The 16,675-nt window shown below is 35.2% G+C and overlaps 1 protein-coding gene across 2 annotated transcripts in view; it reads right to left on the bottom strand.

The window, feature by feature from the left end:
* Nucleotides 1-4,969: 4,969 nt before the first annotated feature.
* sema4f (sema domain, immunoglobulin domain (Ig), transmembrane domain (TM) and short cytoplasmic domain, (semaphorin) 4F) overlaps nt 4,970-16,675 on the bottom strand; it is a 137,289-nt gene continuing 125,583 nt past the window's right edge. For both annotated transcript variants that reach the window (XM_005166554.6, XM_678693.10), the window contains exon 14: nt 4,970-7,546. In XM_005166554.6, the coding sequence (XP_005166611.1) occupies nt 6,777-7,546 (770 nt within the window). In that variant the 3' untranslated portion in view covers nt 4,970-6,776. The remainder of the gene's footprint in view (nt 7,547-16,675) is intronic.

Here is a 16,675-nt window from a genome sequence, read left to right as displayed (position 1 = left end):
GTGAAATAACAGTGTACTTTTCTGTACGTATAGTTTAAGTATAAATAATGTTTGCGTAGGTATAAGGGAACAATCTGTAATGCTTGGGTAATAAGGGGGTAACAGATCTGGCTGTTACCCCCTTCATTCAGCATGAAAAGTACTGCGTAAGTACAATGAAATAACGAAGTACTTTTCTTTAAAATGCAACGAAACAAAACAAAATGTTTGTGTGATAGGGGGGTAGCATTCATCACGCAAAGAACCGTGTAAGTATATTACGTTTACGGTGTACTTTTTTTCAAGTATTGTATACATATAAACAATTATGCAAGGGTGGTGACAACCTAATTCAACCTGCAAATGTACATGCACCTGTGTAAGTTCATCAGTACTCTTATTCAGTGCCTGGGTTTTTATGGGGTGTTTAATGAATAAAAGGTTTACAACCTGTGAAATTATGAACCCTTATTGTATACTGTATGCATTTTGAATCTGCACTTCTGATCAGTAAGGATGATGTGCGTCAGATCTTCAGTAAACGTAAGAGAAGAAAAGCACCAGGCCCAGGCGGTGTTTCAGCAGTCTGTCTGAGAACCTGCGCTGACCATCTGGCTCCCATTTTTTCACAGATCTTCAACAGATCACTGAAACAGCAAAAAGTTTGGTCCTGCTTTTAGCGCTCCCACTTTATCCCAATCCCGAAGAAGCCAAAGATCACAGGACTTAATGACTAATGACCTGTTGCCTTAAAATCTGTGGCCATGAAGTTATTTGATAGACTGGTGCTAGTGTAAGCGGTGCTCCCTAAATCAGGACGGTGCGTACAGGTGTCATTTGCGTCTATGACGTTTCCAGAAGAACAACAGCTGAGTTCAATTTTTAATGAATCCAAGTCTTTAAAGGGGATGCATTTTCTTGGTCAGGGGGAGATTCTTGGTTTTTGATTGCAGGTGCAGCCAAGGCTACCGTTCCGGAACGTGGGCATGATGTTGTGCATAAGCGAATGACTGGAAGGGGTAATTGGTAGTGCTGGGGTTTCCCCGGACTAAAGTTTGGCCGGCGGCCACTGTGGACTTTCCCATCGCTATATCCCACGTCCGGTAGCAGGTAAGCGGGCCAGCAGCACAGTGTTATACTGTTGCGAGGTCAATATTGTGTCTGCATTTTATTCACCGGAAGTTTGAGTGAGTTTTATTTCTCCCGGCGCTTGTACTCCATCCGTCTGTGTCTGTGTGGGTGAGTGTGCGTGTGACGGATGAGCGCAGGCTAGGAACACGCTCCTTAGATGAAATGTTAAATGACGACGGCTTGATATTTAGCTGGAGTGGTATTGATAGAAGCTTATGTTTTGATTGCTGTGTGGTGTCTTTTTATTGATGTTATTTATGCATTTATATTTATGAGATTTACTGTGTGGTGTATTACAACTCTGGGTTGATGTGTAATGATGATGTGTTGCACAATAACAATTGATACCCTCTTGTTAAATGCCTAGTGGTGGTCATTTTTGTTGCCTTAACCAATCATGTCTATGCAGTCTGCTAATAATCTTTACAAAATGAATATTGTGAACATTTTAAAATGCTGCTACCCTTCTGTGGATTTTTTAATATCTGAGATTATTGTATGAAAATAAAGTGAAACTAGTATTTAAGTGAATTGAGTGTTTGAGTGTTTTGCTTGATTATTGTGGCCCAAAATAAATACTTTATTTTGTCCAGTAAAGAACTTGTTTTGTGTTTGAATACTTCCCTTGTTGGGATGGTTGCACTAGCATATCTGAAGGACATCACTGGAACCCCCACAGTTTGCCTATAGAGCAAATTGGTCTGTGGATGATGCAGTCAACATCAGTATTAAACCCTACAACATCTGGACAAACCAGGGAACTACACAAGGATTCTGTTTGTGGACTTCAGTTCTGTCTTTAACACCATTGTCCCATCACTGCTCGAGTACAAACTGACCCAGCTCTCTGTTTCTAGCTCTGTCTGTCAATGGATCAACAGCTTTCTGACAGATGGACCAAAGCTAGTCAAAATGGGCAAAATCCCATCCGACAGCTGCACCATCAGCACTAGTGCCCCCCAGGGATGTGTTGTCTCCCCACTGCTCTTCTCCCTGTACAACAACGACTGCACCACAAAAGATCCCTCCATCAAGCTCCTTAAGCTTTCAGATGACACTACTGTTATCGGCCTCATCCAGAATAGCGACAAGTCTGCATACAAACAGGAGGTGGAGCAGCTGGCTTTATGTTGCAGATACAACAACCTGGAGCTGAACACACTCAAAACAGTGAAGATGATTGTGGACTTTAGGAGAAACCCCCCTGTACTTCCCCCACTCACCATCATGAATAGCACTGTGGTTGCAATAGAGTCATTCAGATTCCTGGGCACCACCATCTTTCAGGATCTGAAGTGAGACATTCACATAGACGCTATTGTAAAGAGAGCCCAGCAGAGACTGTGCTTCAATAGTCAGCTGAGGAAGCCTGCCACAGGAGCTGCTTGTACATTTCTACTCAGCTGTCATCCAATCCATCCTCTGCACTTCAATCACCGTCTGGTTCGGATCAGCTGCCAAAGCCGACCTCCGCAGACTACAGTGAATAGTCCAGACTGCTGAACGAATGACTGGCACTATGCTTCCTACACTGCAAGAACTGTACTCTTCCAGAGTGAGTAAAAGGGCTCGCAAAATCACTATGGATGCCTGGCACCTAGCACACTTCCTGTTCGAACTAGTATTGTCTGGTCTGCTCTACAGAGCACCAGGCACAAAAACAGCCAGACACAGGAAAAGTTTCTTTCCTCAGGCCATCTACCTCATGAACAGTTAAATATTCTCCAACTGTGCAATAAATGTGCAATACTTTCTCATACGCACTCAGACATCCCAAGTCTCCCGAAAGTTGCAGGAGTATCCTGATGAAATAAATGCAGCCTTGATTAGCAGACTAAACTTATTTTAAAACATTTAAAAATTGCACTGCCCCCAAACCTTTGACTGGTTGTGTGTGTGTGTGTAGTGTGTGTGAGAGAGAGAGAGAGAGAGAGAGAGAGAGAGAGAGAGAGAGAGAGAGAGAGAGAGAGAGAGACAGAGAGGTAGGTTTTGAGAGGTAGTTTTCTTTTTTTTATTCCAAAGATCATTACAAGGCATTCAAACATACAGTCATTCAAGTAAAGACAACTTCAATAAATGTTTAAAAAAACAAACATACATTTATCTTCGTAAAATATAAATTATAAAAATAGAAACTTAGAATACAACATATCTGTACATACATTAACATATTTCTTAATTCAGAATAAACAACACATTGATTGAAACACTAACAGATCCCTGGTTATTTTTCAAGAATATTAACATAAAAAACATTTTTACAATTATAGAACATTGTGAAGCTTTGTTTTGATCTTGTCTTTAGACATAAACTTGATAACCCCACAGAGGTATTGCACAAAAGCAAAATGTGAAGCTGGGATTTTTAAACTATCCTGGCTTGACTCGGTCGCATTAAAGCAGGCTAAATTAAGTTACTACAGAGCTAGCCTGCTCGAGAGCTAGGATTAATTCTAGTGAATAATTTGTTAGTTTCTTGGTCAATGCTACTATATGTATTTTACATATTGGCCATTTACAAATGTTTTCCAACTATTAGAATTCAAAATATGTATATTTAATTTTATTAGCAGAAATTGTAAAAGTTCACATATAGGTTGTTTTATATTAAATATGTATGTAAAGTGTTCAGCATAAACTAGTACACCCCTAACAGATATCTCTTTTACATTTATATTTTCTATAGAAGCTTTACAATAAACTTAAGATCTGTCCAAAAATTAGTACAACAAAGTTAATATGTTAGGGTAAAATATTCATTAAATCTCAATAAACAGGAACAATCGAGAGAAATATCTCTTTTGCAATAACTCATTCTAATTAATTTTTTAATTCTTCCATTCCTAAAGATGTTTGGTGACTAAACTCTTATTTTAATAAATATAACTGTATAATAAAACTCTTTTGTTTAAATACACCAAAATTTATTGTCTATATTCACTGAAAAATGGATAAAAATATTCATTTTTAAAAGAAGTGTACTCATTTATGCTAAGCTCTGTATAAACATACATACATGTATATACATATATTGTTAGGAAGAAAAAAAACTAAATAAAAGCAATATATAAATTATCATATAGATTCAATAAGCTAGATAAAATAAAACAAACAGATTAAACATATTGGGTGAATGTTTGGCATAATCTTCCCAAACAAAAGTAGCGTAGCATGAATGTCCACTGGTCACATTTAAGGCAAAATGTATTCTTTTTTTAAAATGCCTCCTTATTTGTTTCCATTAAATCTCTGCATGAAAGAATTGGAGTTCCCAGATCAGCCGAAGTTACTAGATTGGTAAGCAAGACTGGCATTTTATGACTCAGCTGATTGGCTCACATCATGTTTTATTCATATTCGCATAATTGTCTCTCATGGTATGCTAAAGAAAGTCACAAATGTGCACTTATCCTTTAGGGTGTCAGCGGGGTCTTAAAAAGTATCAAAAGTTGATAAATCAATTATGAGAAAATTAAGGTTTTAAATGACATTAAAATGTCTTAATCATGTTTTTATGAGGTCTTAAATTTTTGACTAGTTTTGAAAGTTTGATATAAAGAGATATGTGTGTGTGTGTGTGTGTGTGTGTGTGTGTGTGTGTGTGTGTGTGTGTGTGTGCCTGTGTTTTCCTCATATTACCAACGACATACTCAATATACAATATATATATATATATATATATATATATATATATATATATATATATATGGGAAAATATTAGTTTGTGTACTGGTTGGAAAAAAGACGAGTTTAAACAGTGGCTGAAGCCTGAAGCTGAAAACAACAACATAATTTATTCTTTCAAGCTTTGTTTCTTCCGAGCTTATTTGAGCTCTGTTGCATGGTTGTGCTCCATTGATTTTTTTTTTTACTTAAACTGTTTATTAACAACTGTTTATTAAGTTAAAGGTTTGAAACTGATTAGAACTTGAAGTGGCGATGAGGTCTTAAAATATTCTGAGAAGGCCTCTAAAAAGTCTTAAAAAGGTATTGAAATTATCTTTAAGGTTCCTGCATATACACTGTCCTGGCTATCTACATTGGCCTTGACATAGCAGCTCATTTTCATGCTGCATCAGCAAACACACAACAGACTAAACCAGAAGGAGCTGATTAAACTAGGTCAAGTCTGTTATCTTTTCTTTCTTGATTCAACTTTTGTGCAATACCCCTCAGAATTTTTGAAGTGAGAATTTTATGGGATTGTATGTACCTTTTTTATTTGTAAAGAATTGCAGAGACCTTAACTTGGCATGGAATAATATTACAAATATAGTTTTTTTTACAACAAAACTAACAAACAAACAACAACAAAATAAATATAAATAATTGGAGAACACATGTCGAAACAAGTTATTAAAATGGAAAATGGCAGGAAATGGCACTTAGGAAGAATCCCTTCCGCCACCCTAGTGAAAAGATGGAATAAAACCATGCTTAAAATGGATTTTTCTTCCATTTAGTTTAATAATCACAGATATTTACAAGCTCCATAAACAGACATTATTATGGCTACATAAACACTCTTTTTCTAGGAGTGCTTTACATTAAGCCGTAGACCTTCATCACTTTATTACAAATCTGTAACTGCTTAATCATGGCTACTTTGTCCCATGCACTACATTTGGGATAAATATACCTTCAAACTAGGCACATTTTCTGTCCATAAAAGAAAAGTTAAATCAACCAAAAATGTACTTCATTCTTGACTTTTGACAACTACCTTGTAGTTTCAACAAGAATGTATAACAAAATAACAAGATAACATTGGTCATCTTGTGGTGTTTTGTCTGTGCAGAGAATTATGAACAAAACATGGTACATCTTAGGATGCCAGTGGTTTGACACCGCAAAACATGTGAGCGAAGAATGATTACCTCGCTCTGGGATTGTTCTGTTTTTTTTTTTTTTTTTAATTTGCAATGTCTAAACAAATTGTCTAAATCTCAGGTTCTCCAATTCTCTCTTGAACAAACAGAAACTAAAAAGGGTAGTCACTCATTTTCTTAACCCAATTGGTCTTGGGCATGATAGGTCAGGACTGAAGTTTGATTTATCTTGGCATACTCTTTAAATATCCAACACTAAGAGGCCCAGACAGTCTGGGGTCACCTTTACGCTCTTTTCCCTGTCAGTAACTAGGCCACAGTATCTACATTAGAAGTACTCGGATCACTTTATCTCTCGGGCGAAAATCAGGCTTCCATCATTCATTCATCACAGAGGAACCGTTTTTGGCAACAAATCACAAAGCAAACACATCAGGCCAGGATCAACAAGATTCTTCTTGATTTTTGAGCTGTTCTAGCCTGTTGTTTCCCCCTTTTATATTTTAATTAAAAGAAGAAAAATATGCTTAAACTACTTGACTACACACAGATGGATGCACCGACTGAAAGGTCACATGTGTGTTAATTGCTTTGAGCACAAACATGTTAAAAGATATTAATGAGTATGCTCCTCATGACCAAACACATACAGAAAAGACAAACAACTCTACACAGCATGTTATGTACACAGGAATAAATGAACTGGGTGGTGATGAAAAGGAGCATGACTGAACCTACATATCTCTATTGGTATCAGTTTCTGTGATTGTCTTCTCCTCCAGCCCTACACCTGTTTCTGAGACTTTAGGAGTCTAGCCTTAAATCATGCGTGTCTCTTCAGATAGAGCTTTCTTCACATTGTGCAAGTGGTGCTCCTTGTAGACAAGGCATCTTAGAAAACGCCTCCTCCATCTCACTAAGCCCCTCCTCCAGTCCTTCCTCCTCTCCATCTGGCCCCGCTCTTTCCCTACCATCCAGCTCATCTGCCAAGTTCACAGCTGATTCCTGCAGTTTTAGCCCACTGGAATTGGTATAAATGTGCCTGCCATTGTGACCACCTGGGTGCATACTGTGTCCGTGGCCATTCAGTGTCCCATTCCTTTTCTCTGTTATTGGAACAGCCTCAGACAGTAGACTAGCACTGCTTGGAGACTGAGGGGTGTCTGTAGAATGAAGAAGGTCCCGTCCCTTTTCCAGTGTGGATGATGAGTTTCCACCTACTGTCATGCCACCTTGCCGTTTGTAAATTAGAAACAAAAGGATGCCACCCAGCATGAAACCTATAACAAAAAGAAATATGTGCGAGGCCATAAAATGTCGGCTACCTGCAATGGCTTTGTTACCCTCCACTCTGGGGTTGTCAAGTGTCAGCTGATACACAGCTTTGCGACAGGGTGGCTGGTCTCTGCCCGCTTCATCACATAGGCACACATAGATGCCCAGACTCTTGTTTGTAATCTGCACCTCCAGATCATAATTGTGGTGGCGGGTGTGACTCCCAGGTGGATGATCCCAGTGGCAGGGACGAGGTGACAATTGCACACAGGAAAGGAGAACTCGCAGACCCTCTACAACACGCATTTCAATAACGGGCGGAGAGCAGAGACCTAAAAAATAAAACCCCAAAGACCCCTTCATTATTATAATAAAATACATAAATGAATAAAAATACAATTACAACTATTATTATTAATTATGCACAAATAAGAATATACTTTCTATAATTAGCCTCAAACTACACATCCCAGTTCATGAGATTATTCATGTTTTTGTTCAAAACTCAATTCATGACTTTGATTTAGATTATATATTGGGCAAAAACGTATTATTTGTAGTGCTTAATATTGGAATTGTCTTCTGTGTTGCCCTTTTGTGTCACAGCAGTGATTATGTTGCCCTTCTCTGTTGCCCTTTTGTGTAACAGCAGTGATTGTGTTACCAGGAGCTCCAGTTCAAATCAAATCGAACTTAATAGCTGGGTGACCAAAAAAAGACAATCTTTGTAGTGACATAATATATCATAGCCATGGCAATTAACAATTTCTCTCTCTCTCTCTCTCTCTCTCTCTCTCTCTTTCTCTCTCTCTCTCTCTCTCTCTCTCTCTCTCTCTCTTTGCGTGTGCGCATGTGCCTGAGCGAGTGTGTGGTGAGCGAGTGTTGGGAAAGTGCGATGAGTTTGAATGGTTCTCTTTCTAACTTTTCTTTCTTTGTTTGTTGTTTGTATACGTGTGCTGTTGGTTAGTGTTTGTGAGTGTAGTGAGTTTACTCCCGGCGTGTTTTGTTGCCGGGAGGTATGGCGTCGTCAGGAGACGCAGTTTGTGAAAGTTTGACTCGGCGTCATGGAATTAAAATCATGTGTAAGGCCAGTGTGGAGGATTGTATTCTAGCGGTTGGCGAAGTAGTGGGATGTTCATCGGTGGTTTCAGCTTCTAGGATGAACAATGCGGTTGTTTTGTTTTTGAACACGATAGAAAAAACTAATGAGATTGTGCAAAAAGGAGTGGTGATAAATGATGAACTCATACCTGTACTTCCTCTTAGTAGTCCATCCAGGAAAATTATTGTGTCAAACATACCTCCGTTTGTTTCCGATGCATGCATTGCAAAAGAATTATCTTCTTTTGGCAAATTAGTTTCACCGATCAGGAAAATAGCTCTTGGGTGTAAATCACCCATGCTTAAACATGTGATGTCTTTTAGAAGACAAGTTTATATGATTCTGAAAGACAACAATGACGAATTAAACCTATCGTTTAATGTTAAAGTAGATGGGTTCAATTACACCATTTACGCAACATCCGAGAGCATAATGAAGTGCTTCAGGTGCGGAAAAATTGGGCATTTAATTCGATCGTGTACAAGTGGAGGTGAGACAGGTCAGGGAGACGTACAAGGCGAGTCTTCTGCGGCTGCGTCTGTCGCGTTAGATGCCGCTGCACCTGCGGCTGATGCTGCGGTCTCTGAGGAGAGAGGCGGGGGAGGTGCAGTGGCTCCTACTATGGCAGAGGTAGTAGCAGGCTCGTCTGCTGTTCAAACCTCAATTAATTCTAAGGATGACACAAGTAGCCAAAAGGCAACTTTTTCCACAGCTGGAACAGCTAAGGAAAGTACAGGTGAAGGGATAGTGGAAATGAAAATTGAACCGGAGCAAATCTTTAAAGTTCCCCATAAAAGAAAAAAAGTCAGTGAAAACAAAATGATCAAACAAGCAAAAAAAGACAAGATTAAGGCTGATTATATGATATCAGATAATGATGCTGATTCTTCTGATTCCAGTTCTTCAGTTTATTCCTTTTCATCGCAAAATGAAAGTGAAAGTCAAACACAAAGATATACGGCTGAGGGAATCAAGACATTTCTGAGGGAAACAAAATTTTTACCAAACGTGGAGGCTGAGGATTATTTTGAAGATGTTTCTGCTTTCGTGAAAGATGTAAAGATTCTGACTAGAGAAGTTGCATTCATAGACACAGAGGTTTATTGTCTAAGGAAATTAGTGGTTAAAGTAAAGAAAAAAAACCTCCTTAATGATGAAAAACCAGATTTGGTGTAAATTGTTCTTGGTTAAGGTTGCAGTATTTCTAATTGTTTCTTTTATTTTTAAAACATCATTTACTATGAGAGTGTTTAACATTGGAACTCTCAATTTAAATGGTGCTAGAGACAGTCAGAAAAGAATGTGTTTATTTGAATTCATAAAAATGAAACGCCTAGATGTCACGTTTATTCAAGAATCACATAGTGACAATCTTAATGAAATAAACTGGACGAAAGATTGGGATGGTCAGATTTTTATGAGCCATTTGGCTTACAACAGTGGAGGAGTAGCTGTTTTGTTTTCTAAGACAGTGTCTCCACTGTCTGTTGAAACAGAAGAAATAGTTAAAGGCCGTTTTTTGAAAGTCAAAGTCAAGTTTGAACATGCAACAATGGTGTTTTTAAATATTTATGCTCCTAATAAAGGAGCTGAAAGAATAATTTTTTTTAAAGAAGTTTTGTAATGTTATCAATAATGTAGATTCAGAGGATTTATTGTTTTTAGGTGGAGATTTTAATTGCACAGAAAATGATAAAATGGATAGAAATCATTTAGAACCACATAATGCTTCACAGAAAGAAATGAAGAATTTAGTACAAGTTTGTGATTTATGTGATGTGTGGAGAAATGTACATTTAAATGATAGACAATATACTTGGGTACATAGCAAAGATAACCAAATTTCTATGGCAAGACTTGACAGGTTCTATATGTTTAAGTTTCAAATAAATGATGTCAAAGATTGTCGTATAATTCCTGTTGGGTTTTCTGACCACTGTTCGGTTATTTGTAAGATTTTTGTCAATTCTGTGAAAGTAAAAAGTGCATACTGGCACTTTAATACATCACTTTTAAATGATGAAAATTTTAAAGAATTTTTTTCTGTTTTTTGGGAAAATTTTAAAAAACAAAAACAAATGTATTCACTGCAACAATGGTGGGATTGCGGGAAAATACAAATTAAACAGTTATGTAAAGAGTACACTTTTAATGTTACTAAAGAAACAATGCGAGCAATGAAAGAGTTAGAAAAAAATTTAACAGAACTTTTAAATACAACAGCTTCTACAAATAATAGCACTGATTTTGAAGAAAGTAAAACTAAAAAAGATTTACTTGCAGATTTATTGAATGTAAAAGCAAAGGGTGCTTTAATTTGTTCTCGGTTTCAAAATATTTCAGAAATGGATGCACCTTCAAAATTTTTCTTCAATTTGGAAAAAATGAATGGAAAAAGCCGATTAATACATTCACTAAAGTTTGAAACAGGAGAAGATATTACAGATTCTAGTAAGATTCACAAATATGCAGTTAATTTTCATTCATCTTTATATAAATGTGAAGTATTACAGAGGGATGTTGAAAACTCAGTTTTTTTGAAAATCTCTCTAAAGTTGATGATGAATCCAATGCAATGCTTGAGCTGCCTATATCACAAGATGAATTATATACAGTAATGATGAGCATGGAAAATGGCAAATTGCCTGGCATTGATGGAATTCCTGTTGATTTTTATAAAGTTTTATGGCCAGTGATTGGTGAAGATTTGTTTTTAGTTTTAAATGACAGTTTAAATAAAGGATCATTGCCTTTGAGTTGTAGAAGAGCAGTTATTACTCTTTTACCCAAAAAAGGAGATCTTCAAAAATTAGGTAACTGGAGACTTTTGTGTTCAGATTATAAAATTATATTAAAGGCTTTAGCTGTAAGACTAAGTAAAGTACTGGACCAAATTATACAGCCTAATCAAAATTACTCTATACCAAATAGATCAATTTTTGATAATATTTTTTTAATTAGGGATGCGTTAGAAGTTGCTAAATTATTTGGTATTAATTGTGGATTGATCTCATTAGATCAAGAGAAAGCTTTTGATCATGTTGAACATGAGTATTTGAAAAAAGTTTTAAAGGTTTTTGGTTTTAGTACTCATTTTATAAAAATGATTGAGGTAATGTATAGTAACATTCAAAGTGTACTCAAAATCAATGGTGGTTTAAGCGCTCCTTTTGATGTACAGAGAGGTGTTAGACAGGGTTGTGCTATGTCAGGAATGTTATATTCCATTGCCATTGAACCTCTTCTACACAGAATAAGAGCGGAATTAAAAGGTTTTTCTATACCCCACTGTAATGCTCAAGTGCAACTTTCAGCATATGCAGATGTTATTGTTTTATAACTAACACTGATGATGTAAGAAGACTGGAATGTATTATTAACAATTTTAAAAAGATTTCTTCTGACAAAGTTAATTGGGAAAAAAGTGAAGCACTTCTCATAGGTGACTGGAAAAGAGACCCTCCCTTATTACCTGGAGGATTAAAATGGAAGAGGGGTTTTTTAAAATACCTTGGAGTTTACCTAGGTGAAAGTGACTTTGTTCAACAAAACTGGAACGGATTGACTGAAAAAATTCAAAGTCGTTTACAGAAGTGGAAATGGTTGCTTCCACAACTTTCTTACAGAGGACGAACACTCATTATTAACAATTTGGTGAGTTCCTCTATGTGGCATAAACTTGCTTGTGTTGATCCACCTGCTGGACTCTTACCAAAAATTTAAGGAGAACTGGTCAACTTCTTTTGGGACAATTTGCACTGGACACCTCAAAGTGTTCTGTTTCTACCAAGAGATGAAGGTGGCCAAGGGTTGGTGAATCTTGTGAGCAGGGGAGCCACATATAGACTACAATTCGTTCAGAAGTTGTTGTATGGGCCTGAAAATCTCGTGTGGAGGCCTTTAGCTCAATGCATCCTACGTGGAATAAATGGCTTGAATCTTCATGCGTCACTTTTTTTGACAGATAATGTGCATCTAGATCTGACTGGAATACCTTCTTTCTACAAAAGTATTTTTAAAGTATGGGGACTTTTTAAACATTCGCGGGCAGATTCAACAACATCTCTTTTCTGGCTGCTTGAAGAACCAGTACTTCTTGGCAGTCGCCTTGATGTAACAAAAGATGATACCCCAGGACTAAAAGAATTGCTTATTTCCAACAAAATGACCAAACTAAGAGACATTGTTGACAAGGCGGGTTTTGGACTAAGAGATGCAGAAAATGTTGCTTTATATATGGGAATTAGATCGGTGAGGTTTGTTACAAAATTTTTGAATGTTTTGAAAAGTTTTTTAAATGAAAAAGAAAAATTTTTAATTGAAGGTTACAGTCAAGGTATTATTTTCCCTAATGATCAAGATTGTTTCCCAGACATTACACTTACACCTAAGATTGAAAATTCTGGGATTAATAGTCCATTGTTATGTTTTAAGGAAAATGGGAATGTTGATTTTAGTACAGTTAAAGGGAAAGTGCTTTATAAAAATATTGTGAAACTAAATAATAAGTATACTTTAAAAGAGAGATCTGACACTGTGTGGAGAGATAAACTGTGTTTAGCAGAAGAAGAAAAACCAGAATGGGGAATATTGTATAAACCACCATTGAATAAAAGATCGGGGGATTTGCAGTGGAGAATTTTACACGGTGCTATAGCTGTTAATGCATTTGTGACTAAAATAAATTCTAGTGTGAGTGATCAATGTCCGTTTTGTTTAGAAAGGGAAACAATTTTTCACTGTTTTATGTATTGTAAAAGACTTGCTCCTCTGTTTGATGTTTTTTTAAATGTTTTAGTTTCTTTACTTGGTTTTTTATTTACGAAACAATGTTTTATATTAGGTTTTAAATATAAAAGACAAAACAAATATAAATGTCAATTATTGAATTTTATTTTTGGTCAAGCAAAATCAGCTATTTATATTACAAGAAAAAATAAAATAGAAAAGAGGAATGGTAAAAACATTGTAGTAGTTTTTAAAAACCTAGTAAAATCAAGAATTATTGTTGATTTTAATTACTATAAAATGATGAAAGCAATTAATGTGTTTAAAATTGAATGGTGTTGCGATGATGGCTTGTGTTCTGTCATTAATGAAGAGCTGTTTTTTATAAATGAATTGATTTGAGCTGTAAATCAATTGTTAAATAATTGCTTGTTAATAAAAGGATTTGTAAAATCAAAAAAAATCTCCCTCTCTCTCTCTCTCTCTCTCTCTCTCTATATATATATATATATATATATATATATATATATATATATATATATGTATGTATATATATGTATGTATGTATATATATATATATATATATATATATATATATATATATACATACATACATACATACATACATATATACACATACACACACACACACATATATATATATATATATGTACGAAGCTCCGGTTTCCCCCACAGTCCAAAGACATGCGATACAGGTGAATTGGGTAGGCTAAATTGTCAGTAGTGTTTGAGTGTGTGTGTGTATATGTGTGTGGATGTTTCCCAGAGATGGGTTGCGGCTGAAAGGGCATCCGCTGTGTAAAAAACTTGCTGGATAAGATGGCGGTTCATTCCGCTGTGGCGACCCCGGATTAATAAAGGGACTAAGCCGACAACAAAATGAATGAATGAATGAATGAATGAATATATATATATATATATATATATATATATATATATATATATATATTAGGTATATACTTGTACTTAATATATATATATATATATATATATATATATATATATATATATATATATATATATATATATATATATATATATATATATATATATATATATATATGTGTGTGTATATATATATGCACTTTTTGAAGGCAAGTTTCAGTATAAAATAATTAATGCCGCATTACCAGGCTATCCAGCATTTCCTCCAGAGTTTTATCTAATTCCAGGTGTTTCATTTTTAATCTTTCAATTTCTGTTTTAATGGAATTTGATACCGCAGAAAGAAAAACCTCCACATTTTGTGACTTAGTGGTCCTTTAAGGTAATCACAAATCGCTGCTTGCATGGTAGACTCTCAATAAGAGTATTATCTTAATCATATTAAAAGCGGAGTATTGGTGTCCATGTAAATGCAGTGCCAAATGAAGTCGCGAGCTGTCAAAGACAGCGCATTCCACTCCCTTTCAGCATGTGCCCACCAATGTTTTATTAAGTTTGATGTTGAAGTTTGACTCCCTTAAATGCAAGTGTCTTCTTTGCGTTGTTGTGTCAGAATCCTTGTGGAATACAGCCATACTTCAGAATGCTTAGTTTAAGTAAATTTGATGAACGCAATGCGTGTTAAATCTGAAGGGAGTCGCTCCGACTGCCCTGTCCTGTCCTTGTGTGTGCGAGTGTGAATATGTGTGTCTGTGTTAGAGCTGCACAATTAACCGAAAAAAGATTGCAATCTCGATTTGATCCCCTAGATGATCTTAATCCAGCGTTTCTACGATTCTGTCAATCATATTTTCAAGTTCAGGAGAGAAGCAAAGGCAGCTGCGCAGTTTTTTCATTGTTTCAAACACATTGCTCAGCAACATAGACACCTCCAAATGATGTTAAAAGAGTCACATACTGTATTTATAAGGTATAATTCACCTAAAAATGTCATTTTTTTCTTCATATAATGCTTTATTCGCTGCCGGGAAATCACACGTGACATGAGCTGCTGACTGTGCGGGTGCACGCCCTACTTAATGACAGACGTGCGCGTCTACTTCAGTGAACAGAACCTGCATATGCTTTGAGTAACTTAGCAGTGAAAATAAAACCGAAAGCGTGCACATCATTTAAATAATCACAACGCATTTTAGAGTTATGATTGCAACAAGCATTTAATTTGTTTTTTCTTTCATAGCGAACACACAGTTGTGCATAAGAATAAATGTTTACAGTGTCAGAATAACTACTATAATGTTGATTTTACCAGTGAATTAAATGGTCAAAAAATGTTGTCAATTAGAATTATTTTAAGTAGAATAGAATTATTTATAGAAACCAGTAGACCTAATATTAACATTGTTGTTTTACCATATGTTTGAGAAAAAACAATAATCTCATATTAAGCGTTATTTTACATCTACAGATTCGTGAGAAAATCATGATCTTTATTTTAAGCAAAAAAAATCGCGATTCTCATTTTGGCCAGAATCGTGCAAGCTCTAGTCTGAGTCTGTGTGTGTGCACACTAAATCAAAAAGTTACGAATTGCCATGAGATTGCGTTGCACTCTCAGTTCACATCATTCAAAAGAAAAGGTCCACATTGTCCACCGATAATTTCAACAGACTGGACTGTTTTAGCAACTGGCTGAATGTAAAGAAGGACAACTCAACTCACAGCAATACAACTTTACAATGAGTACAATTGTTTGTATTCAATACTTTATTGCTATTAAAATTTAAAATTTTCTATATTTGCAATGCCTATGTTTTGGCATTTTTTTTGCAGTCCACTTAGAATCCAGCTTGGAAATAGTTTTTTTTTCTTTAATGGCATTAAATGTTTTGAAATTCAAATGGCATTAACATGCCTGTGTGTTTATTTCTGTAATAAATATGGCTGTCAAGCCAGGATCTTGATGGTTTATTGTGGGTGTGTTGTTTACATTAAGAAATATGTGTAACAAGTTAAACAAAAAATTCTAATAAACATTTTTTAAGTAATTTTTGTCTTGCATTTCATTCATTTTACATTTAAATATTTTGATATATGATATATAATTTTACGTTACATATATATATATATATATATAAGAATATTTATTGCTATAATATAAAAAATATTTTAAAAAACTTTATTTCTCTAAAAGTAAAACATTTAATCATTTATGTTAGGCAAAAGCTCAAAAATAACAATTTAATATGCTTTTTAAAAGATTTTAAAGAGTATTATTCCTTAATTTTAAAACTTTGAAATGTTAACTATACTTGCAATAGAATTACCCATATTGCTTTTATTGCATATAATAGTCTTTACAATAACTGTAACTAGTGTTTTCACAATGCTGGAATGTCCAACTTTGAGATGATACCTAATAAAAATATCAACATTTCATACCATTTTCTATATTTTGTGATTTTTAACAAAATCTTAATATAATTGTTAATTATTATTTAATACACAAGAGCCAATATGGACATTAGCATTTTTATAACAAATTTTTGAATAGTAGATATTTGCTTATTAGCCTACTTGTTAGATGTAGATAGCTAATTACCATTTATAGCCTATCAAAAACAGTTTTCAGCATTTATTCCGCATATAAAACATATAACAAGTTTTAATCGCTGCACATATGGCATTTAGCATGCTTTACCATAGCGCTCTATAGCTGCGTTTC

Source organism: Danio rerio, chromosome 7, assembly GCF_049306965.1.
Source record: "Danio rerio strain Tuebingen ecotype United States chromosome 7, GRCz12tu, whole genome shotgun sequence".
Lineage (NCBI taxonomy): Eukaryota > Metazoa > Chordata > Actinopteri > Cypriniformes > Danionidae > Danio > Danio rerio.
Note: the sequence above shows the minus strand (reverse complement) of the source record. Positions and strands in the feature narration are given on the sequence as shown.